A 25,425-nucleotide genomic window follows, 5' to 3' on the forward strand; every position below is an offset into this window, starting at 1 on the left:
ATTCCAAATGTATGCATAAGCTGCTGCTGTAGAGGAGTTGCATCATTTCTGATTGGATGGTTTTAATCTTTTTTCCTTTCCTTTATTAGTTTAAATGCAGAAATTAGCTACTTGTACTGCAGGCTAAGGGAGAGATAGCTAATGACCGGTATTGTGTACTGAGATCAGACTTCAGGGATGAAGCAGCTGTATGTTCTCATGTCCTGGACACTACCACGTTGGTGGCTTTCTAAACCCAGGGTACTGTGACATTTGAAACCAAAGCTTTTATGTTATATGGAGACTATTTTGGTGTTCTTGTGTTGCATTTCTATGAATATTATTAACAAGTTAGAAGTAAATTTGGCAGTGTTAAGTCAATTCTATATGTGGTTTTTGTGTTAGTTGAAGTGAAAATGGGAAGAAAACAGTTCATCCTCATTGCTTGCTTACTTAAAAGTCATTCAACAATTGAGTGCATTTTCTTTGTATTGTAGTGATTTGATTTCTCAAGAATTAGTTTTAATATCTATATCTCATAGATTTTTTAAAGTTAATGATAGTTTGGGAGGAGATGTTTTTATCTTATGAAATTATTGGCATGCCATTTGCTTACCAGTTGTATCTTTTGTTAAATATTCTGGCATCATTTTATAATAGCATAATAGACTAGATACCATTATTTTCTCAGGTCACTTAGAAATAGAAAACTCTTTTCTTTTTGCAACATATGTTTCATTCTTATTAAATGCAAATTATTCTAATGTCAACCACACATAAAGCATTTATTTCTCTTTGTTGGTTTCAGGCTCTGTTGAATAAAAGTGTTTGAATCTTTTTTCTCTATCAGTATTTCTTGGTAGTACATATGGTCAAATGTTTATTAAAGAGGAAAATGCTGGTAAGCTTTAAAATGCTGTTAAAAGTTTTGGAAACTTCCTTGACAGAAATTTCATTTTTGGTGTTGATGAAGGTTAACTTAAAAATTATGTGTATATGCGTGTATATATATATATACACACACATACACACATATTGCATGCCTTGTTTTGAACATGCTAACTTGAATGTGCTTTTGTATCTAAAGTTGAATGATTCTGTGAGAAACAAAACTTTGAAAAATGCAACTGCTGCCCACCTCTAGGAAGTAACTAAGTGGTTCTAGACATTCTTTCACTGAGATGGTGTGAATACTATGAGATAGTGTAGGAAAAAGCTATGAATTTGTCTTTCATGAGTTAAAAATCAGTAATTGTGTTCACTCCAATGCAAATGAATTTGGTCTCCTATAGGAATGTTAAAGAAAACAGTATCTCAATTGTATTTTGCTTGTATGTACTACATTGTGTATCGTTGAATTAAATACCGAAAAGAAGAAAAAACCACCCAATCTCAGGCCCTCCCTGCAGCAAATTCTTTTGCTGCATCAATTTTTAGTTTTCTAAAAACAGAAGTGACTTTTATTAGGTTAAAATTGTGTGGTATCTTCCTATTTTAAGAATCTGTTGACTTAGAAATTAATACCTGCATTTGCTTACATAGATTCCATGTGTAGATATAACATATATTAACACAGAATATATGATATTAAACTGTAAGATTACTTTTGATTTGGCTTTGGAGTTAAACTTTTAGTTTCCTAGGAAAAAAAAATATTGTTAGTAATTTTTTCACATGGTGCTAGGTAATACCATAGAGAGTTGCACATCGGTGTGACCTCGAAGAGATAAGTATTAGAGTTAAAATAGAAGCAATACAGGAAAAAATGAATTTGATGACATTCGTTAAAAATTCTAGTTTACATTTTTAAAAGACTGGTTATTTGATGCTTTTACATCATTTAATTAAATGTTAGAAACCAATGAGATTTATACATCAAATAGATTTTATGGTTTGCTTGATTTTTTTCAATTCACCAAATACATAAAAATTTTTAAATCATAGTATAACAATTTATAAAACTATTTAATGGCTGAACACCTAAACATTAATTCCAAAGGGTGATTTGTGATATGTAGTACAGCTGCCAAATAGTGCTTTTTGTGTGTTTCCTTATACTTATGGCCAGGTGTAAGATGACCAGTAAGAGATGGTCTAAGCATTTTGTTTTTTATTGTGTTAACCTGAGATTATCCTTTGGTAGAGAGAAGATGAGAGGATATTAGTAATATTTGTACAAAGCCTTTTATACTTAATGATCTAAAATACAATATGTTTTCTTTAAGAGAAAAGCATTTAACTTTAAAAATATTTTTAAAAGAAGATTTAGAACAAATTGCATATCAAAATTGTCATTTCACTATTATTTTGAGTAAACACATGGTTTTTGTGTTTTTTTAATGTGTAGAGGTTGCTCCAGATTTTCAAGTACTGTGCTGGGGAAATGTAAATGATTTTGAATTATGCATAAAAGGATAGTGACTTAGGCACATTTATTAAAAGTCAAAAAAGCTATGAAAACCAGATTTCAACAGGAACTGTTTATACATTTGATACTGTCAAGCTTTTCTAAATATTTGCTGTCTGTAGCTGAATCACTCTTCCAAGTCCTTTATGAAACCCTCAAAAGTAGATGAGCAATTGGTCAGAATTGTTAGAGGACATTATTTGAACTAAATGTTTCCTCTCTCTGTTTCAGTGGTGTATGTGCAAGTGTGTGTATATGTTTTTTGTGGGGGACAGTTTCAGGTAGATAGTATCAAGAGGGAGCAGGAGATCTTTAATTGAACAACAGTTGCTCTGGAATGCAGTCCTGAGAACGCTCAAGAAAGTTGCTTGGTGATTGAAACCTGTGGCAAAGGGAATCAAGTGCAGTGATATTTGCCTTGAGTGATGGATAACTCTTGTAGGTGGTTAACCTTGTTGTGAAAGCCAAGTCATAGGTACCTGGAATAGCTTTTACAGTGAGCATGCTATTGAAAGGACTATCAGTGCAGCATCTGCCCTGCTTCCTTTTTACTTGGCTGTCCCCTGTCACAAATGATTTTGTGAAGGCTTTGATGATTTTGTAAGCCATTTTTTAAGTGCCAGAAAATTCAAGATTTGAATATGCACTTTCGTTTAGAAATTCTATACTTTGAAAAGCAATATGGTATTTTGCATAACACAAGTGCTCTCAGTGAGTAAACTTCATTAGAAGAAGCGTTATGTTGAAATAGTTTCTTTGGAGACCTAAAGATACTGAATAATACATTTCAAAATATATTTTTAAAAATCATATTTAAGCATCACAAAAGTGTCTTCAGTATTCTTTTCAGTGTTATAAAGTAGTGGGCTTGGCTAAGCTAATTTTTAGAGTTTATGCTCTAAAACTTTCAGTCAAAGCATTATCTCTCAAAAGCTATGATTAACTTTTTAAATTGAAAGATGGGAGTGTTCTGTTTAACAAAACATGCCCCCAGAATTTATTAGTAAAGTTTTATCCTTCTTATATTCAAATTCAAGTTCAAATTATTTTGGGTATTCATTCAAAAGCAGTATCATTGAACAAATAATAGCAAATAAACAGCAAACACCTACCAACGAAGATAAGTCTTTCCTCCCATTTATCATCACCATTAAAACATTTTAAATCTTTTACTTTATAATTTGACTTCATGCTTACAAACTTATAATTTTCATTTGGTGGCATGGACTCTATGGGTTCTATTTTAGGCAGCAAAATTGCAGAGTGCTCAGAGCATTATTTTTAAGGTTTTACTTTTCCTGTTTTGATCATGGATTTTAGTCTGGTCTCTCCATAAAATAGTGAAGAAAAATTACTTTCTTCTGTAGAAAACTTCAGATTCCATTGCTTGGCTGCCAAAGAGAAGAAGGAATACAATAATTATTTCTTTAATTTGGTTTAGAGTTTGATGATTGAGATAGAATAAGTACAACAGTGAAAATGGATGCTTTTGCATTAATAGGAGGCATTCAAGCCCAAAAGCTAGCCCTATTCCATCATTTGATAGTTATGTCTCCTCCCTAAGCCTCTGCTTTTCACTAAATAACGTCTGTATTTTTGAGATACATTTTGTTTATTCCTCATTATTTATGTGTTCTGCACTTTATTTCTTAAAATGTGAACACTCAGTAAGGATTTTCCTATTCTGTTTAGTGTCAAGGACATTTCATAAATAAAGCAGATATTTTAATAAGTCTGATAAATGAAAATTAAGAGTTGATGCATGTTTTGCGCTTTCTCTTATTTACCCATATCATAATAAATGTTGCATCTAATGACCAGAAAAATTTGTATGGGAACATTGCAAAAAGAATTGTATTTTCAGTTTTTCTTATTGTCATACAATTAATGTGTCTCAAAGTAAGGATTTGCCTTAGTGGGAAGCTTGAATTTTTAAATTTTTGTTTTAAATGTGATCAGAAAGGTTGATGATTTCATGTATTGATATTTAAACAATGCTAGTAGTATTATCTCAGGGAGGAGTATTTTTTGTGCCTGCATCTTATATTCATACAGTACTGATGCTGTTCCAGCCTCTTTGACACATAATTTCATTTATTCCAAATAATAATTTTCTGAAAAACAGCACAATTGTTATTATCTCTTTTTTTTTTTTGGATGAGGAAACTCAGTCTCAGAGAAGCTTAATAATTTGCTTAAGGCCACATGACTGTTAATTAAGTAGTAGGGCTAGAACCCAGGTCTTCTGAGGTCCCTGAGTCTCACTCCACTGTACTTCCTCTCCGTTTAACGTTTTAAATTAAAAAAGTCAGCTGAATGTGTTACAAAGTTCAAAGAGTGCTATTCAAGAGTGGTAGAAATATATGAAAATACATTTGTGAATTGAACCTTTGCAATAATCCTACATCAGTCTCAGTGATCTGTACTTTGCTATAATTTTTAGAAAAAAATAATTAGAAACAGAGGTAATTTTAAAAGTAGCATTGCACCTCTTCCCATCTCTGTGTTGCCCAAGGACAGAAGTGGGGAGTATACCTAAGCAGGTTGTAGGGTTGTTGTTGTTGTTACTTTGCTTTTTTCAGCAGTTGCATTCCTGACATAAGACAAACATTTCTTTCAACATCTGAGCCACACAGATTAGACAGCGAACCGTCACCCGGGTCAAGACTATGTGCCATGTGGTAAATGAAAGTCTAGCTCAAGGAATCTCCTGGGTAGATTCTTCACGGGGTTCAGACAGCCTGTTGCAGAGGTCAGGCCTGTGTTGTGGTTTATGTGTTTCCCTGGTAGGAACTGCCAGGTCTTTCCCAGAGGTGGTATCTCTCTCGGTGTCACTTTCTGTACTGAATAAGGCCTTAGGCCTCTCCTTTGAGTATGGGGTGAGTGTTAATAGGGATAGTATCCATAAAGTTCTCAGAGTTCTTTATTAATTTTACAATCGCTCAAAAACGTATGCTAAATAACAAAGCATGTGAAGTACAGTTCATTTCCCCTCAACTGTAAACTTTTCCTGCATTTATCTTCGTTTCCTTTAACTTTTGTGGACTGTTTATGGTGGTAGTGGGAGGGAGGGAGGAATTATCAAGGAAAAAAAATAGGTGAAAGAAGGTTATTTCCAACTCCCCATGCATTTCTTCAAGTTAATGCAGTCCAGAGTGGGGTATGGCATTTTCTATGGAATTCTAACTCAGGAGATGGGGGAGAGGAAGAGAGGTAACTAATACTGGGTGGCTGCTATGTGCTAGGCACTGGACTAGGCTTCCTGTTTTATCCTCCCCACAGCCTGAAGAGATCCATCTTTATCCTTCTTACACAAAGGGCTCCAAAGCTTCAAACTCTAAAATAACTCCTTTCTCCTGACCAAAACTTCAGAAGGCAGTGACTACCTTACCCTTGCTGTCCATCTCATTTGAATACTGCAACAGAACCTTAGCAATGAAGTGGAAAGTTGTGATAATATGTACACAGGCTATAGAGTAACTTTTTATATTATTCCTACCTTGGAATAAGAGACAACATTTCCATATATAAAACCTATGCTGAGAAAGATTAGGAGTTGACATTCTGTATATTTTTAATTTAATGTAATTGAAAAGAATTAAAAGTGTTAGTCTTAATTTGAAGTCATCCTGTAGTAGAAACATTTATAATTATATAAAGAGAAAGAGGTTTTTGTAAAAAAAATCATTGCGGTTGACAGTTAAGTGCAAAAAACATACATGTATGCAGTGTGGGAGGAGGGTCTGTTCCATGCTTTTAACCCAGATATGCATATTTTTTCAAATCCTGAGAAAAACTTGAGGTTTTTTGTTTAGGATACAGATGTTGCACAAAGGTTGGCATGCTGTCATTTTTATATGTATTTTTTAAAATGTCTGTGTCTTAGAGAAGGAAAATATGGAATTTTTGTAAATTACTTTTTAGAAAATGGTTCACCTTATTAACTTTAGAACATTTTAAACATCTTTGACACATGAAAAAGCCAGTGAAAGCACTTTTTGATACAATACTTAAGTATCTTATGCATCTGTTACTTTATCTCATGCATTTTGTTATTATTTTGTTTAGTAACACAGGACTTCAGATAGTAATACTACCAATGAAATGAGATACATAAGAGGTTTTCTTCTAGATAGACGCCATGCTTTTTGACAAGAACGTAATTTTATGTAATTTATGAGATAAAATAATTACTTTCCTCAGTCAAGAACCTCTAATAAAGCTTAAAAGATTACCAGGAAAGACATTTGTATACTATATCTTCTCTTTCTCTTTGAAAAATGAAACAAAAAATCGAGTGGTGATTCTTTGGACAGGTTAACCTCATACCAATTCATGAAATAGAGGGTGTTTTTGAAAAAGCTCATGTGAGGATAGGCTATATAGTATTTTTGGATTACATGGAGACCTTTTACTTTGGTCCCTCCTGATCTTTGTGATTTTAACAATGCATACTTTGAAATTTCAGTGGATGTTTTTCTTTATCATTGTATGAATAAGATTTTGAAGTAAAATGTTTTGTGCTTCTTTATTTGAGAGAGTCAGATGTAGATGATAAAAGCAGTTTAACCCTGAAAAAGTGCAGTTGCGCCTCTTCAATTATTAAGAAAGAAGGAAGGGAGGAGGGAAAGGGAGGGAGGAGAGGAGAAAGGAGGAGACCATAGAAGCGTAGGTGACTAAACCATGTGTACAGCTTCTGCATTTTCTTTCTATACTTCCAGAGCACGTGGCAAAGACTGGTCCTCACTGATAGTGTGTGGAAGATAGTGATTCCAACGGTGACAGCAGGACTGGTAGTCTCACACAACGTATTCTTTTCTTTGACACTTAAAAACTCTGAGTATGTGGTTGGCCTGCCCCAAAAAAGGTTTTGCATTTCTTTCTCTAAGGCCTCACACCAGCCACTTCCTCTCTCATTCTCCTTCTCCTTTGCATTTCCTTGGGGATGGCTGGAAAGGGCTGGCAGTGCGGTGCCTGGTGTGTAGGCCTGCCTGCAGCTCCATTGCCCCCTGGTTGGCCGAGGGTTGGGGCAGCCGGGGAGGCATGTGTGTGCTTGCTCAATGTGTTGGAATGTATGGGTTCTGTGGCATACGCTTACTTGGAATGTGCAGCAGACACATGAGCTTCGATGGTCGTGGGGGTCTAACATTGTAGGCTTTTATAATTGGTTGAAAATGTGGGTTACTTTTTTCCCCTGAAGTGCAGTTGTATTTATTCTTTGGAAAGGGAAAACATCTTCTTTATTTTTTGTTTTTAAACCATTGATGGATAGAAAATAATGTTGTGGATGCATAAATAATCTAGCCTCTCTCCTGGATCCAGCTGTACTACTGTTTACCCCTTTCTTTTCGAACTGATAGTGATGTCTTCAAGTCATGGACACTGAATTTGTAAACTAAGCCTTGTAAAACTCCCTGAGTTGTGCCACCACTGAAGATGATGAAATCAAGGATCTGAGAAACCAAATTTTAAGCTCAGATATTGAAAAATGTGGAATTGATTCTCCCTTTTTAGGAATAGAGAACAAAATACTAGTTGCTTAATATTTGAAATTTTTAGCTGTTTATTATTTTAAAAAATATTTATATATTTTTCTTCTCAAAATATTTGAGATGACAAAGGTACAGATTACTCAATTATTTGAATTAAAGAAGACAGAGATTTAGATTTGTAAAGTAGGTAAGTCGAAAACGCATTTTGAGAGTTACAAAGGGCCCAGGAACAGGTGGTTGGTTCTAATATAATTATTTCTACATCACTAGAGTTTTGCCAGGGAAGAGTTAGCTGTTTGTTCATTGATTTGTATATTAATGGTATGTTGTGTCTATTTCAATAGTGGTTTCAAAACAATGATTTAGATATTGAAATTGATCAGTGGCTTTAGTTCACGTGTATCAATTATGGTCAAGATGTTAATACCTACCTCACACATTTCTAGGCCAACATTGTATCTTTTGTTCTCTATGGCAGTTTTTATTAAACACTGTTCCATACAGCCTTAGGATTCCAAGGAGATGCCAATTTATGGGAAGGACGAATGGGTGTACGTACATGGGAATCCTGGCTTCTTATCCACCGTGCAGTACGAAGACAGCTGCATTTGTTGCTGTTTTATATACAGAATTGGAGTTGAGTCTAAGATTTGGTTTAGAAAAGGGGTTTGCTACTTTAAAACACAGTTTGTAAGCACCCACCCTACAGTGTGTAATTCTGAGTCTTGAGTCCATTCCCTGATTTGGCCCTTCAGCAGACACAAAGCCTTTTCTTGAGGAAAGTTTAGACCCTGCCCTTGTTACTCCTACATCTGCTTTCCATGGACTGGCCCTCTATTTCCTGTCACTTTCATTTTGGTAACAGATGTCTGCTTTGCCAACTGCATGCCAGACTACTAAATCTATGGATTTTTCTATAGTCAACAACATAGAATGCATGCCCTTCAGGAACTTTCCAGGGAGCTCCTTGGCCAGTGATTGCGCTCTGGCTCTTGGCAGAGCCATTAGAGTCAACTGCCTTTGAAGAGTGATGGGCATGTTGACACGGGACCCATTCATTCATCGAGAACACGTTTTTGCTTCAGGACGTGGAAACAGGGTTGGCTTCCTAATCCCTCTTGAGGCAGAGCAGCCTTCCTCTTATCTGTTGTATAAGGTGGGGCTCCATGAACACAGGAGTGATCTTCAAAACATTTTCAGTTAGTTAGAACGAATGCCCAACAAATGAGCTAGGTCACAAGCCATGGTACTCTAATACACTCCCCCTCAGTATCAGTCCTGCATACATGATTTTTGTTCAAAAACAGGATATTACTTTAAAACAGTAAAAATACTGTTCTCTCAATGATTGGCCAAGGACTCTTGGAAAGTCCTGAAAGTCCTTGGAATTTAGCTACGTGTTGTTAAAGATCCCCTGAGAGGTTCTGATGCCCAGGCAGGGAGGGGGAGAGAGAGAGAGAGAGAGAGAGAGAGAGAGAGACACCCCACTCTGAGCACTGTTCCCTGCCATGTGCCCCATCACTCTAGCCTCCCACAGACTGGCCTTCAGAGACCCATGGTTTCTTATTGTGCACATAACTTTTGTAGTAGGATTTTTGTAAGAGATCACCATATGTTTACAGGGGTGGATGATGTATGTGGTGGCGAGGGTGGTCTGGATATGCAGGAGGGGCAGCTATTAGTCAGCTCCAGCCAACTGCCGCCATTTGGAAATGTAGGGCCAGTGTTCTCAAATCTGATTTTTCAAGAGAAGGTGGAAGTTAGAGTTCTTATGTTAAATATCTGAAGTTTTAAATATTTTAAATATTAAATAAACAATTCAAAAATTTTTATAGACACTGAAGGTCAAAAAAAGACAGCTGTGGGTTGAATCCAGTTCACGGTCTCTGCCACATGAAAATCTGTATCTTCTGTAAAACATTGTTGAAGATACTGTCGTTTATGTTTAGTATCCCTTACACATAGGCTTGTCTATGAGTGAGAGGGAAAAGTCCTTTTCTTGATAGACAGGATGAACTCGTATGGATCTTATCTAATGATGATTGCTGTTTGGAAACTCAAAATCAAATTAGGTCTTAGTTGCAGTAGCCGTTTTTCATCAATTATGATTTTACTTATTAGTAAAATAATAATTATTTTATTTTCTCCATTATAAAGTACCCTACATTTTTATCTTTATGTGATGATCTTATTGTGTTTGTTGTATTAAACCATTTAAAATTCTTTTGTAATTATAGAATATGTATACATATGCTGAATATGTGACTGTCCTATAAGTTTATATAGTATTTCATAATACATGTTCATGAAAAAAAAAAAGCCTCTATTTTCATATAATTGGAGGAACAGGTTTCCACATCAATCTAAATTACACCCTCTCCAATTAAACATGAAGCCAACTATAGATAATGTTTTAAACCACTTTCTAAGAAAATTTGATTCTCATATGTCCAGAAAACATGTTGTAAAGTAAAAACTTGAGTAGTTCTGTTTTTTTTTGTTTTTGTTTTTGTTTTTGTTTTTGTTTTTTGAGACAGTCTCGTTCTGTGTTGCCTAGGCTGGAGTACAGTGGCGCCATCTTGGCTCACTGCAGTCTCTGCCTCCTGGGTTCAAGCAATTCTCCTGCCTCAGCCTCCCGAGTAGCTGGGATTACAAGTGCTCGCCACCACACTTGGCTAATTGTTGTATTTTTAGTAGAGATGGGGTTTTACCATGTTGGCCAGGCTGATCTTGAACTCCTAACCTCAGGTGATCCGCCCGCCTGGGCCCCCCAAAGTGCTGGGATTACAGGCATGAGCCACCACACCCGGCCATTCTGCCTGTTAAATGTCTGATACAAGGCAAATGGTTTTTAAAAGCACACAGTGTGCCATAGGAAAATTCAGTGGTGAAAAATCGTGCTTTTAAATAATTTGAAAAGTGTTTTGGTTACTACTGCACTTTTCTGTATTTAAGTTAAGGAAATTGAAGGCCATATGGACTCTGCTTCTGTTCCCTGGATGTGGAAAATAATCATTAAGGCTAAAGGAAAGGAAACTTCCAGTTACCTAAGGGACCTTTTTAAAAAACAAAATTAAAAGCCCCAGACTACTCTGATAGTTGGCATTAGCATTTAAAAAAATGTATAACTTACATGCAGAATGAAATAACTCATTAGTAATCACTTTATAGTGGTCAGGTAAAGCACATGTCTTAGAAAACTTAGGTTAGCAAATCATAGATGGTAGCGCATAGAAGAGTGGCACACAGGAGCCTGGTAATTCAGGACTTTATTAATATTTGACTTCCCTCATTTGTGATGGATCTTAACGCTTCTGCAAAAATAGCCAACTCTATTTTCTGGGCTGCTCTTTTGAATTTAAAAAATTTGAAGTTCCACGAGGGCTGGGTCTTATTTTTTCTTTGCACAGGTGCACCTTGAGTGCCTTGAGTAGTGGAAATGGCTGTTCATGAAATATTTTTGAATAAATTAAGATTGAAGCTGTAATATCATTAAAAATTTACTTTTATTTCTTCTTCCCTTTTCCTCTTATTTTTCTTCTTTATTTTCAGAATGAAGGGGAAAAATTGTGGTTGAAAGATTTTGCTTTTTTGTGAATGGGTTTTTAAAACTTTTTACTTTATTAAAATTTTGTTTTCTTTCTTTCCTTTCTTTCTGACAGGGTCTCACTCTGTCACCCAGACTAGGGTGCAGTGGTGCGATGATGGTTCACTGCAGCCTCGTCCTCCAGGGCTCAGGTGATCCTCCCACCTCAGACTCCTGAGTGGCTGGGACTACAGGCGTGAGCCTCTGTACCCAGCCTTTTAAAACTTCCGAGTGAATCTTTGGCTTTAGTGGAATAACATCTCTTCGTGGGCATTTTAGGTATGAAGGTTCTTTAAACTTTCATAAGGCTGGCTGCAAAGAACAGTTGCACAGGGCTGCAAAATAAGCATTGGAAAAAGCAAAATTTTAGAGTTGGTGGAACCAGAATAGGTTTCACAAATCAGTCTTTCTTTTCTTTCTTTTTTTTATCAAATAAGGTAAGAATAGGTTGGTTTTTAGAATTATAAGATTCAGTATGATTACATGAAAATATAATTTTCCTCATAGGTATTTCTCCCTGAAAGTCAAATTCCATTAAAAATTTACTGGGAAGCACAGAAGAAAAATCTATTTGAAGTAAAAACAAAACAAAAACAAAAAACCCAACTAGATATTCGCTTATTGCAATATAATAGTTGGACACAAAAATCAGACTTAAGATATGTTTGTTTATAATAAATTAAGCAGATAGCATCTAAAGTTACTGTGAAACAACCAGACAAGTTTAACAATGATACCTACCAATGGACAAAGTAATTCATACGTAACCAACAAAGTGACTGACTAAATTTTAATTGCAAAGCAGAATGCTGTCAAATGCTCTGTATTAGGCTGGGCGTGGTGGCTCATGCTTCTAATCCCAGCACTTTGGGAGGCTGAGGCGGGTGGATTGCTTGAGGCCAGGAATTTGAGACCAACCTGGCCAACATGGCGAAACCCCATCTCTACTAAAATGATTAAAAAAAAATAGGTGTGGTGGCACACACCTGTGGTCCCAGCTACTTAGGAGGCTGAGGCATGAGATCGCTTCAGCCTGCGAGGCAGAGATTGCAGTGAGCTGAGATTGCACCAGCTCACTCCAGCCTAGGTAATAGAGACCCTGTCTCAGAAGAAAAAAATAAAAATTAAAAAGAGCTCTCTGTTAGTAATCTATCAACAATTTAATTTTTATTATTGTTATTGTTTTTATTATTGTTATTGTTTATTATTATTGTTTATTATTTTTGAGATGGAGTTTAGCTCTTGTTGCCCAGGCTGGAGTGCAATGGTGTGATCTCAGCTCACTGAAACCTCTACCTCCTAGGTTCAAGCAATTCTCCTGTGTCAGCCTCCCTGGTAGCTGGGATTACAGGTGCCCGCCACCACACTCGGCTAATTTTTTTTTTGTATTTTTAGTGGAGATAGTGTTTCACCATGTTGGCAGGCTGGTCTCAAACTCCTGACCTCAGGTGATCCACCCACCTCGGCCTCCCAGAGTGCTGGGATTATAGGTGTGAGCCATCGTGCCCAGCCTCTATTAGCAATTTAAAACATTTTTCTTTCTTTTCTTTTCTTTCCTTTTTTCGTTTCTTTCTTTTTTTTTTTTTTTAACCAAGAAATGAGGTCTTGGTATCTTATCCAGGCTGGACTTGAACTCCCAGGCTCAAGCTATTCTCCCACCTCAGCCTCCTGAATAGCTGGGACTGTAGGCATGCACCACTACACCCAGCTAATTAAAACAACAAACATTTATTATCTCACATGTTTTTTGAGGATCAGGACAATGTCAGCATTTTAGCTGGATTATTCTGACTCATGATCTTTCAGGAGATGGCAGTCAAGTTGCCAGCTGGGGCTGCAGTCATCCGATGGCTCAGCAGGGGCTGGAAGGTTGACTACTAAGCTTACTCATGTGGTTGTTGGCTGGAGGCCTTAGTTCCTCACCACATGACAGCAGTCTTCCCCCAGAGTGAATAAAACAAGAAAGCCAAGGAGAGTGACATCACATTGTCTTTTATGTTGCAGTCACTGAGTCTGCCTCACTTTGTTCATTAAACATGAGACATGAAGTACAGCCCATATTTTATGGGAAAGGATTACTCAATAAGTTGAATACCAGGAGATGACAATCTTTGGGAGCCATCTTGGTTTTTAATAAAGTTAATTAGGAAAAGTCAACAAATTGAAACGACACTTAATTTGGGGCATATACTGAAAAATAATAATCCCCTTACATTTATAATTAACCTCTTTTGGAGTAAAACTGGAATTTCTTATAACAGTAATAATTACTCATTGCTGAATCCTTTTATGATCCTTACTGAATTTTCACAACAGTTTGTAGAATGAGGAAGGAAGATAGTGTTATCCCCATTTCATAAATTAGGGAACTAAGGCCTAAATTGTTCTCAGTGCTTTAGGTGGGGTCACATTTTTAGCATTCAACCTCAGGTTTTTATTCTTTTTCTTCACCTTTCTTTCCCCTGAAGAATGATTCGATTACTTCACCTTTTGTAAAATACAATTTAATTGTTCCCTTTCTGTATTGTCTGATAAAAGCTGATTTTTTTTCAGTGCCTAATTGAAAATTTTAAAACACTGCCCTTCTAGTATCAATAAAGATGTTTGTTACTTTTCTGCCAGCAGCAAAAGTCCTTTTTGCTATTTTTATATCTGGGTGAGGTCCGATTGCTCCAGAATTGTGCCGTTCTGTGGTTAGCCATGGTCTACAAGAGGAAAATAAATTTACCCTTCTTTAAAATCGTTGGTTTTCTAAGAAATATGCCATTTACTATACCAAATATGAGTAAATCTTAGGCAAAATGAATGTTCATGTTGATATCAAACACGTCCAGTTCTCTCCCCTGCGAAAACTACAACGCATCAGGCCCTCAGATATTTTGTACTTACCTTTATTATACATTAGAAAAATATTGCAAATATTTATAATGGTACTTGAAACCCTTTTCTTAAAGAAATTTGATAGTGTTTTGTGTTGTTTTTGATGTCAAGGATATCCATGTTGATGTTAAATGATTCATTTTGTGTGAGCATTTTGCCAAACTTAAGCAAACCTCTGAATTTTGCCTATAGAATGTCCTACATTGCTTTGACTTCAGTCAAGTATAGTATATTAATAGTCAAGTTCTTAAATTTTTAAAAATTTCAGTGCTTGCTTTATTTGCATTACATATTCCCATAACCCATGTAACCTTTTCTTTGAAAGGTTCTGATAACATGATAGTTATGTGAAGTGAAAAGTTATTTTGGTTGTTTCCTTTCGAATGTGTATAGACTGAGGCTTAGAAAATATTAGAGTCCCTTAGGAGTGCTTACTCTTTAAGACAGATAGATGCTTTTTTATGATTTAAAAAAAACACTAGGGGTAAATATAATTTTCTATATCGTCTATATGTATTAGTCAACCAGCAGAGATGCTAAGTTATCCTTTTCCCACCTCTCTTTCGTGTGCTCTTAAGTGACTTCCTGACCTCTACTGTAGTTTAAAATCTTGAAATATTTTTTCACAAAACAGTCAAATGATAATAGTGAAACTTTCTTTTTTTTTCTGCTTTAGGGAGTTTAGAGAGAACTCCATGACTGTCTTCAGTGGGCAGACTGAGTTTAAGATTTACTTCACATTTGGCCGGGTGCAGTGGCTCATGCCTGTAATCCCAGCACTTTGGGAGGCTGAGGCAGGTGGATCACCTGAGATCAGGTGTTCGAGACCAGCCTGGCCAACATTGTGAGACCCTGTCTCTACAAAAAATACAAAAAATAGCTGGGGGTGGTGATGGGCACCTGTAATCCCAGCTACTCGGGAGGCTGAGGCAGGAGAATCAGTTGAACCAGGAGGCGGACGTTGCAGTGAGCCGAGATCACGCCACTGCACTCCAGCCTGGGTGACAAGAGTGAAGCTCCATCTCAAAATAACATAACATAACATAACAAAATATACTTTACATTCCCGAGTTAAAAGGTTAAAAGTGAGCATGAACAGGGAATTCCATGAGCATACAGGATCAAGTGTGATCTATAACTCTATGTCCTTGTTGGTTTTTAAAATATTTTGGCTGCCTGTGGATGTGCACCCAAAGAAATGTATTTTTTTCTCATTTTTCCTCAGTGACTTTTTTTGTTGGTATAATCTCAACCTGGGAGAAAGGGAGCAGGGAAAATCAGAAGCCTTATGGTGGGCTAAACCACCTCCTGTGACCGGTTCAGGTCTCACACAGTCTTGATTATTCCTCCTTAATTTGCCCTTCATTTGATTTGTTTTTGAAGTCAAGAACAGCACCATTTGGGGTAGAAAGAGAACATTTCTTTCTTGGTAACCAGGCAGTCTGTTTCCCAGCCCTCCTGAGAAAGCCTCATAGGTCTCTCTACCTACAAAAGCTCATCACAGAGGCTTTCCACAGCTCAAGTTAGCACCACACTCCTCTGAGGGTCCCTGGATATGTGCTAACTCTAGTTGTATGGTTGTCAGCCTTTGGAAACCTGTGTTTCCTGGATTTTCAGAAATACTTCTGGGCTAGTACAATTGATACCTGAACCTTAGACATTCACCGTGTGTGCCTAAGAGCCTAGGATCTGCGTAAAATGGAATGAAAATGGTTGAGCATTTTCCATCACATTGGTGGATGTTGTTCAGTTCGTGGCCTGAGGTTACGATTGGAGTTAAATACGTTGAGGCCTCAATGATTCAAGCTAGTTGCAGTAAGGGGAAGAGCAGTGATAATTAGTAGAATGTCTGAATGGGCAGATTAAAAAAAATTTATATCGTTTTCAATTAAATATTGTAACCTGAGGAAACTAACAAAATATTGCTAAAAAACAATCCTACTGGACCTTCTCATTGAATAGAAAAAATAACTTATATTCAGCATATCAGTTATATATCAATACTTCTGAAATGTGTGTGGTTTTTTTTTTTTTTTGAGACAGAGTCTCGCTCTTTTCCCCCAGGCTGGAGTGCAGTGGCATGATCTCGGCTCACTGCAACCTCCACCTCCCGGGTTCAAGCGATTCTCTTGCCTCAGCTCCCAAGTAATTGGGATTACAGGCACATGCCACGATGCCCCGCTAATTTTTGTACTTTTTTTTTTTTTTGAGATGGAGTCTTGCTGTGTTGCCCAGGCTGGAGTGCAATGGCGCCATCTCGGCTCACCACAACCTCTGCCTCCCGGGTTCAAATGATTCTCTGCCTCAGTCTCCAGAGTAGCTGGGATTACAGGTGTGCGCCACCATGCCCAGATAATTTTTGCATTCTTAGTAGAGACCAGGTTTCACCATCTTAGCCAGGCTGGTCTTGAGTTCCTGACCTCGTGATCCACCTGCCTCGGCCTCCTAAAGTGCTGGGATTACAGATGTGAGCCACTGTGCCTGGCAAATTTTTGTACTTTTAGTAGAGATGAGTTTTCACCATGTCGGCCAGGCTGGTCTCGAACTCCTGACCTCAGGTGATCTGTCCACCTCAGCCTCCTAAAGTGCTGGGATTACAGGCATGAGCCACTGCTTCCAGCCTGAAATGTGTTTAAATAGCTTATTACCCTTTTATGATCTTGTTTATATTGATTCCTTTGTTGAATAAGTACCCCCACCCCCCTTTAAAGGAAAGATTAATTTCAGTTCTGTCCTATTACAATTAGAATTCATAATATTTCACTATTCAGTGAACTACAATCTTGATTCATTTTAGGTTTCTGATGCCATTGAGACACAAATATCTGGGTGCCATCCTATGCTAGAAGAAGTTAGGATGATGTCTTAATTACTTTCATATGACAGAAAGTGGTTAAAAAAATCCATCCATTCAAAAGCGTTTAATTTAAATCATGGCAATACAGTATTCTTTAATCAACAGAAAATGAAAACAACTTTGATCAGAATACTTAAAATTAAAGAAAATGGAAATACTTCTTTTTTCAGTACTTTTGTTTGGGAAATATTTACCAAGAATAATCCAGTAACCAGTACTCCAATACTGGTAATCCAATACTTTAATTTAGGGCTATTTTGTTTTATTTATTTTTTTGAGATGGAGTCTTGCTCTGTTGCCCAGGCTGGAGTGCAGTGGCATGATCTTGGCTCACTGCAACCTCCGCCTCCCAGGTTCAAGTGATTATCCTGCTTCAGCCTCCCGAGTAGCTGGGGTTACAGGCACCTGCCACTACACCAGGCTACTTTTTGTGTTTTTATTAGAGACAGGGTTTCACCATGTTGTCCAGGCTGGTCTTGAACTCCTGACCTCAAGTAATCCACCCGTCTCGGCCTCCCAAAGTGCTGGGATTACAGGGGAGAGCCACCACGTCCAGCCTGATTTGGGGCTATTTTAATGTTTTATCATTTGACATTTAATTCTGCTCTTTAAAAATAAAATTGAGATACATTTTAGTTTAAAAAGAAATGCTGTGGGTAACCTCTGAGATTGAGTCTAGCAAACTACATTTTCAGAAATAGGATAACTGGCGGGCGTGGTGGCTCACCCCTACTACATTAGCACTCCAAAGGCTACTCTCAGCACTTCACTTCTGCATTTATATAAGTCCTTCTAACAACAGGAAAGAGTTTGTGGGTGTTCTCATCTTGAGGAAAGCTCTTCCTTCTGAATATTTTCTCTGTCAGGGGTCTTTAGAGACCTAAACTTTCTTGATGGTGCTTTGTCTGGCTGGTGGGTATGTAAGAGAAATTTTTTTTTTTTTTTTTTGAGACAGAGTCTCGCTGTGTCTCCCAGGCTGGAGTGCAGTGGCGTGATCACGGCTCACTGCAAGCTCCGCCTCCCGGGTTCACGCCATTCTCCCGCCTCAGCCTCCCAAGTAGCTGAGACTACAGGCGCCCGCCACCACGCCCGGCTAGTTTTTTGTATTTTTAGTAGAGATGGGGTTTCACCATGTTAGCCAGGATAGTCTCGATCTCCTGACCTCGTGATCCACCCGCCTCGGCCTCCCAAAGTGCTGGGATTACAGGCTTGAGCCACCGTGCCCGGCCTGTAAGAGAAATTTTATACCTAGTTGGTAATGCTGCATTGGGTTTTGAAATTAACTCCCTGCCAGCTCTCAGTTTCCTCAGCTGTATTAATTGCTGAATGCTAAATTATGTGTGAATAATTTAAAAAATGTTCTCAAGACCCAATAATGAATTCAACAAGTTATTTCAACTCGGAAGAGCATGACCTGAGCACCCACTACAATGCGTTAGCCAGAGTGGAGCTCAGAGTGCGGGTTACAGAAGAGGCCAACCCTCTGTCCCTGCATTCATGAGCTCAGCTCTGAGGCATCTTCTGTTATTTCCAAATTTGCAGAAAGAAACCTTGGGCAAACTGCTTCTTTTCCACCTTACCATTCCAACACCAGCCTTATGTATTACCATAATTAGTCAAGAACACGTCTTGGTTAGTCAAGGACACGTCATGTGTTAAGCTGGAATGAGGACGCTACTTAGAGCAAAGGACTGGTGATCAGAACCTCTCTACCTGTGTGCTCCTCCGGGATGCGTTAGGTTTACCTTCCAGATATGTTTTCTTTTTTTTTATTTTTCTTTCTAATTTTAAGTTCTGGGATACATGTGCAGAACATGCAGGTTTGTTACATAGGTATACATATGCCATGGTGGTTTGCTGCACCTATCAACTCGTCATCTAGGGTTTAAGCCCCACATGCATTAGGTATTTGTCCTAATGCTCTCCCTCCCCTTGCCCCCCAGTGCTTGACCGGCCCTGGTGTGTGATGTACCCTTCCCTGTGTCCATGTGTTGTCATTCAACTCCCACTTACGAGTGAGAACGGGTGGTGTTTGGTTTTCTGTTCCTGTGTTAGTTTGCTGAGAGTGATGGCTTCCAGCTTCATCCATGTCGCTGCAAAGGACATGAACTCCTTCTTTTTATGGCTACATGGTATTCCATGGTGTATGTGTGCCGCAATTTCTTTATCCAGTCTATCATTGATGGGCATTTGGGTTGGTTCCAAGTCTTTGCTGTTGTAAATAGTTTTGCAGTAAACATACGTGTGCATGTCTTTATAGTAGCATGATTTATAATCCTTTGGGTATACACCCAGTAATGGGATGGCTGGGTCAAATGGTATTTCTGGTTCTAGATCCTTGAGGAATTGCCACACTGTCTTCCACAATAGTTGAACTAATTTGCAGTCCCACCAACAGCGTAAAAGTGTTCCTTTTTCTCCACAGCCTCGCCAGCATCTGTTGTTTCCTGACTTTTTTTTTTTTTTTGAGATGGAGTTTTGCTCTTGTTGCCCAGGCTGGAGTGCAATGGCACCATCTTGGCTCACCGCAACGTCCACCTCCTGGGTTCAAGCAATTCTGCTTCAGCCTCCTGAGTAGCTGGGATTACAGGCATGTGCCCCCATACCTGGCTAATTTTGTATTTTTAGTAGAGACGAGGTTTCTCCATGTTGGTTAGGCTGGTCTTAAACTCCCGACCTCAAGTGATCCACCTGCCTCGGCCTCCCAAAGTGTTGGGATTACAGACGTGAGCCACTGCGCCCGGCCATTTCCTGACTTTTTAATAATTGCTATTCTAACTGCCTTGATGTGGTATCTCATTGTGGTTTTGATTTGCATTTCTATAATGACCAGTGATGATGAACTTTTTTTCATATGTTTGTTGGCTGCGTAGATGTCTTCTTTTGAGAAGTATCTGTTCATATCCTTCGTCCGCCCTTTTATGGGATTTTTTTTTTTTCTTATAAATTTGTTTAAGTTCCTTGTAGATTCTGGATATTAGACCTTTGTCAGAAGGGTAGATTGCAAAATTTTTCTCCCATTCTGTAGATTGCCTGTTCACTCTGATGATGGTTTCCTTTGCTGCGCAGAAGCCCTTTAGTTTAATTAGATCCCATTTGTCAAATTTGGCTTTTGTTGCAATTGCTTTTGGTGTTTTAGTCGTGAAATCTTTGCCCATGCCTATGTCCTACCTTCCAGATTTCTTTTATCATTTACTCCCAGGTATTCTGCAAGTTCTTGCTTGCTTGCTTGCTTTCCTCAGTCACCAAGTGGTACCTTCTCAGCTCACTGCAACCTCTGCCTCCTAGGTTCAAGTGATTCTCTGGCCTCAGCCTCCTGAGTAGCTGGGATTATAGGCGTGTGGCACCATGCCTGGCTAATTTTTGTATATTTGGTAGAGATAGGGTTTCACCATGTTGGCCAGGCTGGTCTTGAACTCCTTACCTCAAATGGTCCCCTGCTTCAGCCTCCCAAAGTGCAGGGATTACAGATGTGAGCCACCAAATCAGCAAGTGCTTTCTTTTTTTTATTTTTTATTATTATACTTTAAGTTCTAGGGTACATGTGCACAATGTGCAGGTTTGTTACATAGGTGTACATGTGCCACGTTGGTTTGCTGCACCCATCAACTCGTCATTTACGTTAGATATTTCTCCTAATGCTATACCTCTTCCAGCCCCCACCCTCAAGAGGCCCTGGTGTGTGATGTTCCCCGCCCTATGTCCAAGTGTTCTCATTGTTCAATTCCTACCTATGAGTGAGAACATGCGGTGTTTGATTTTTCTTTCCTTGTGGTAGTTTACTGAGAATGGTGGTTTCCAGCTTCATCCATGTGCCTGCAAAGGATATGAACTCATCCTTTTCATGGCTGCATAGTATTCCATGGTGTATATGTGCCACATTTTCTTAATCCAGTCTATCATTGATAGACATTTGGGTTGGTTCCAAGTCTTTGCTATTGTGAATAGTGCCACAATAAAGATATGTGTGCATGTGCCTTTATAGTATAATCCTTTGAGTATATACCCAGTAACGGAATCGCTGGGTCAAATGGTATTTCTAGTTCTAGATCCTTGAGGAATTGCCACACTGTCTTCCACAATGGTTGAACTAATTTACACTACCAATGGTGTAAAAGCGTTCGTATTTCTCCACATCCTCTCCAGCATCTGTTGTTTCCTGACTTTTTAATGATCACTATTCTAACTGGCGTGAGATGGTATGTCGTTATGGTTTTGATTTGCATTTCTCTGATGACCAGCGATGATGAGCATTTTTTCATTCGTCTGTTGGCTACGTAAATGTCTTCTTTTGAGAAGTGTCTGTTCATATCCTTTGCCCGCTTTTTGATGGGGTTGTTTTTTTCTTGTAAATTTGTTTAAGTTCTTTGTAGATTCTGGATATTAGCCCTTTGTCAGATGAGTAGATTGCAAACATTTTCTCCCATTCTGTAGGTTGCCTGCATTCTCATGGTAGTTTCGTTTACTGTGCAGAAGCTCTTTATTAATTAGATCCCATTTGTCTCTTTTGATTTTTGTTGCTGTTGCTTTTGGTATTTTAGTCATGAAGTCTTTGTCCATGCCTATGTCCTGAATGGTATTGCCTAGGTTTTCTTCTAGAGTTTTTATGGTTTTAGGTCTTAACATTTAAGTCTTTAATCTATCTTGAATTAGTTTTTGTATAAAGTGTGAGGAAGGGATCCAGTTTCAGCTTTCTACATATGGCTAGCCGGTTCAGCAAGTACTTTCTATGTGTGAGGAGGCATTGAGCTGTTATGAGAAGTACAAAGGTAGGTAGACCATGTAACTGGCCCTCAGCCTAGAAGTCAAATTAGCCTGTAGTTCCTGATTACTCCTATAATGTCTGGGAACAAGGTCCAAATGCACCCTGTGGGACAGGGAGTGAACCGCGCTGGTGTTGCAAAATTGATCATGGGCAGTGGAACACTCGCAGCTGGTGATCCCCTTGAACATGAGCTAAAAGGCCTCTTCCTGCATAGAGCCTCCTAGGTGCTTCTGAAGTGCCTGCCCTCCAGTTCTCACTGGAACCTCAGCTGTCACAGTCTGACTGCATGGCTGTTTGTGTGTACCGCTGTTGTGTCTGCTAGTCTGTTGACTACCTTAGGAAGGAGAGAATGACTGACTTATGGTGTGTGCCCACAAATGCCTTGAGCCATCTCATAGGAGGTGCTTGCTGAGGTGTTGAATTGAATTGTATCTGATTTTATCTTGGTTTAACTTTAGTAACCAAAATTCAAAGGAAATAGTGTGTTCCAGTGAACGATGTTACCTGTTTTAATTGATGGTTAAAGCAGAAAATTCTTTTATTTGACCCACAGTTTTGAAAATCTTTCTAAAATCTTAGACTTCTCCTTATAGAGACATGTCCAGATATTTTTACAGTAAAATTAATTTAGTATAACTATTAATATTACTCAACTAAGAAGGTGTAATGCAGTGGTTTGGTTTTCAGTGTGCTTTGGACTGGCACATCAACATCACCAGGGAACTTGTTAAAACCCCATCCCAGACCCACTGAATCAGAAAGGTTCAGATGGGGCCTGTGAATCTATGTTTTAAGAAGGCCTTTATGTGATTCTAATACACACTTAAGTTTGAGAGCCACTGGCATAGGGGAGTTCCCAACCCCAGATGCACATTATAATTATGTGAGGAGCTTTTTAAAAAAATACAGTACCTGAGGCCGGGTGCGGTGGCTCAAGCCTGTAATCCCAGCACTTTGGGAGGCCGAGACGGGCGGATCACGAGGTCAGGAGATCGAGACCATCCTGGCTAACACGGTGAAACCTCGTCTCTACTAAAAATACAAAAATCATTAGCCGGGCGAGGTGGCGGCGCCTGTAGTCCCAGCTACTCGGGAGGCTGAGACAGGAGAATGGCGTGAACCCGGGAGGTGGAGCTTGCAGTGAGTCGATCGCACCACTGCACTCCAGCCTGGGCGACAGAGCGAGACTCCGTCTCAAAAAAAAAAAAAAAAAAAAATACAGTACCTGAGCCTACCCCCAGAAATTCTGATTCAGGTGGTCTGGGGTTGGGGCCTAGCATAGTCATTTTTTTTTTTTTTCCCCAAACACTTAACTCGAACCACAGAGTCATTTTTTTAAAGTGTCTACGTGACACTGATGTGCAGCCAGAACTGAGGACCACTGATGGAAGGGTGCAAAAGAACTTGGGAACTTTTACTCCATGCTATCATCTGCAACTTCTTTTTTAGTTTCGTTTTTTTTCTTTTTTCTTTTTTTTTAAGAGGGAGTCTTTCTCTTGCTCTGTCACCCAGGCTAGAGTGCAGTGGCGCCATCTCGGCTCATTGCAACCTCTGCCTCCTGGGTTCAAGCAGTTCTTGTGCCTCAGCCTCCCAAGTTGCTGGGATTACAGGCGTATGCCACCATGCCCAGCTAATTTTTGTAGTTTTAGTAGAGGCGGGGTTTCACCCTGTTGGCCAAGCTGGTCTTGAATTCTTGACCTCAGGTGATCCTCCCACCTCGGCCTCCAAAAGTGCTGGGATTATAGGCGTGAGTTATTACACCCAGCCTGGTTTTGTTTTTGAGACAGTCTTGCTCTGTTGCCCAGGGCTGCAAGGCAGTGGTGCAGTGGAGCTGCTCACTGCAGCCTCCGCCTTCTGGGTTCAAGCAATTCTCCCACCTTAGCTTCCCAGGTAGCTGGGACTACAGGCACACGACACCACAGCTGGCTTATTTTTGTTTTTGTAGATACAGGGTTTTGCTATTTTGCCTGGGCTGGTCTCACACTCCTGGGCTCAAATCATCTGCCTGACTCGACCTCCCAAAATGTTGGGATTACAGGCATAAGCCACTGTGCCTGGCCTGCAGCTTCTTTCTCCTAAATGTTGAGTAAAGAAAAACTTAGAGCCAGGCACAGTGGCTCATGCCTGTAATCTCAGCACTTTGGGAGGCTGAGGCAGGCAGATCACTTGAGCCCAGGAATTCAAGACCAGCCCGGACAACATGGCGAAACCCGCCTCTACAAAAAATACAAGAATTAGGTGGGTGTGGTGATGTGTGCCTGTAATCTCAGCTACTTGTAAGGTTGAGGTGGGAAGGTTGCTTGAGCCTGGGAGCCAAGACTGCACCACTGCACTCTATCCAGCCTGGAGGACAGAGTAAGATTCTGTCTCAAAAAAAAAAAGAAAAAAAAGAAAAACGTAGTTATATTTTGCTTACTCAGGGTTTTCTTGAACAGGTAGTCTCTGCTTCTTGTGGTGTTGCATTAATAAAAAACTCCCTCGTAAAAGCAGGTGTTTTAAAGCAAATGGTGTTTTCCCACAGGAAAAATGTTATATTTGGGTGTTAACGTCCTGATCAAGGCCTTGGCATCAAATAAATCATGAATGGGACCAATAATATGTCATAAAATCAACAATACAGTAATTACAAACCTCCATAGTCATTTAAAATAATATAATTATGCTCCAAGTCCAATAAAATTGGCATGAATGTTGTGTAAGAAAAATTCATGTGGTCATAGGAACACAGTTTCCTGAATCTATTATGTAATAAATATTAACACTATTTGTTTGTACTCTTAGAATTTGGAGAGGAAAGATCTGAATAGCCTAAGTCTCTAAAAATGTTCAAGGAAGTCTTTAGTGGATGCCTTTTCCCACTGTAGATTTCCTGGGAGTAAACCTGGAGGTGGATAAAACACCAGGGCCCGGTCACTGTCTGTCATTATTGGAGGTGGTGAGAATGTGGGCGTGTCTTTCCCTGAAGAGCAATTTTTTTTTTCTCTTGAGGCAGAGTCTTACTCTTTTGCCCAGGAGTGCAGTGGCACAATCTCAGCTCACTGCAACCTCCACCTCCCGGGTTTAAGCGATTCTCTTGCCTCAGCCTCCTGAGTAGCTGGAATTACATGTGGGCACCACCATCCCTGGCGAATTTTATATTTTTAATAGAGACGGGATTTCGCCATGTTGGCCAGGCTGGTCTCAGACTCCTGACCTCAGGTGATCTACCTGCCTCGGCCTCCCCAGAGTGTTGGGATTACAGGCATGAGCCACTGCGCCCAGCTTTTTCTTTTTTCTTTTCTTTTTTTTTTTTTTAAGAGACAGAGTCTCACTCTGTCACCCAGGCTGGAGTGATCTTGGTTCACTGCAGCCTTGACCTCGCCAGGCTCAGGTGTTCTCCCACCTCAGCCTCCTGAGTAGCTAGGACTACAGGCATGCACCCCCACGCCTGGCTAATTTTTTTTGTATTTTTTGTAGAGA

At 39.1% G+C, this 25,425-nt stretch overlaps 1 protein-coding gene across 11 annotated transcripts in view; it reads left to right on the forward strand.

The window, feature by feature from the left end:
- IGF2BP2 (insulin like growth factor 2 mRNA binding protein 2) overlaps positions 1 to 25,425 on the forward strand; it is a 190,399-nt gene that overhangs the window by 3,844 nt on the left and 161,130 nt on the right. For 4 of the 11 annotated variants that reach the window (XM_025375007.1, XM_025375008.1, XM_025375010.1 and 1 more), the window contains exon 1: positions 121 to 240. The exons of the other annotated variants lie outside the window; for them this stretch is intronic. In XM_025375007.1, coding sequence (XP_025230792.1) covers positions 191 to 240 — 50 coding nt within the window. In that variant the 5' untranslated portion in view covers positions 121 to 190. Of the gene's footprint in view, positions 1 to 120; positions 241 to 25,425 lie in introns of those variants that run through there. 11 annotated transcript variants of the gene reach the window in all.

This window comes from Theropithecus gelada, chromosome 2, assembly GCF_003255815.1.
Source record: "Theropithecus gelada isolate Dixy chromosome 2, Tgel_1.0, whole genome shotgun sequence".
In the NCBI taxonomy this organism is placed as follows: Eukaryota; Metazoa; Chordata; class Mammalia; order Primates; family Cercopithecidae; genus Theropithecus; species Theropithecus gelada.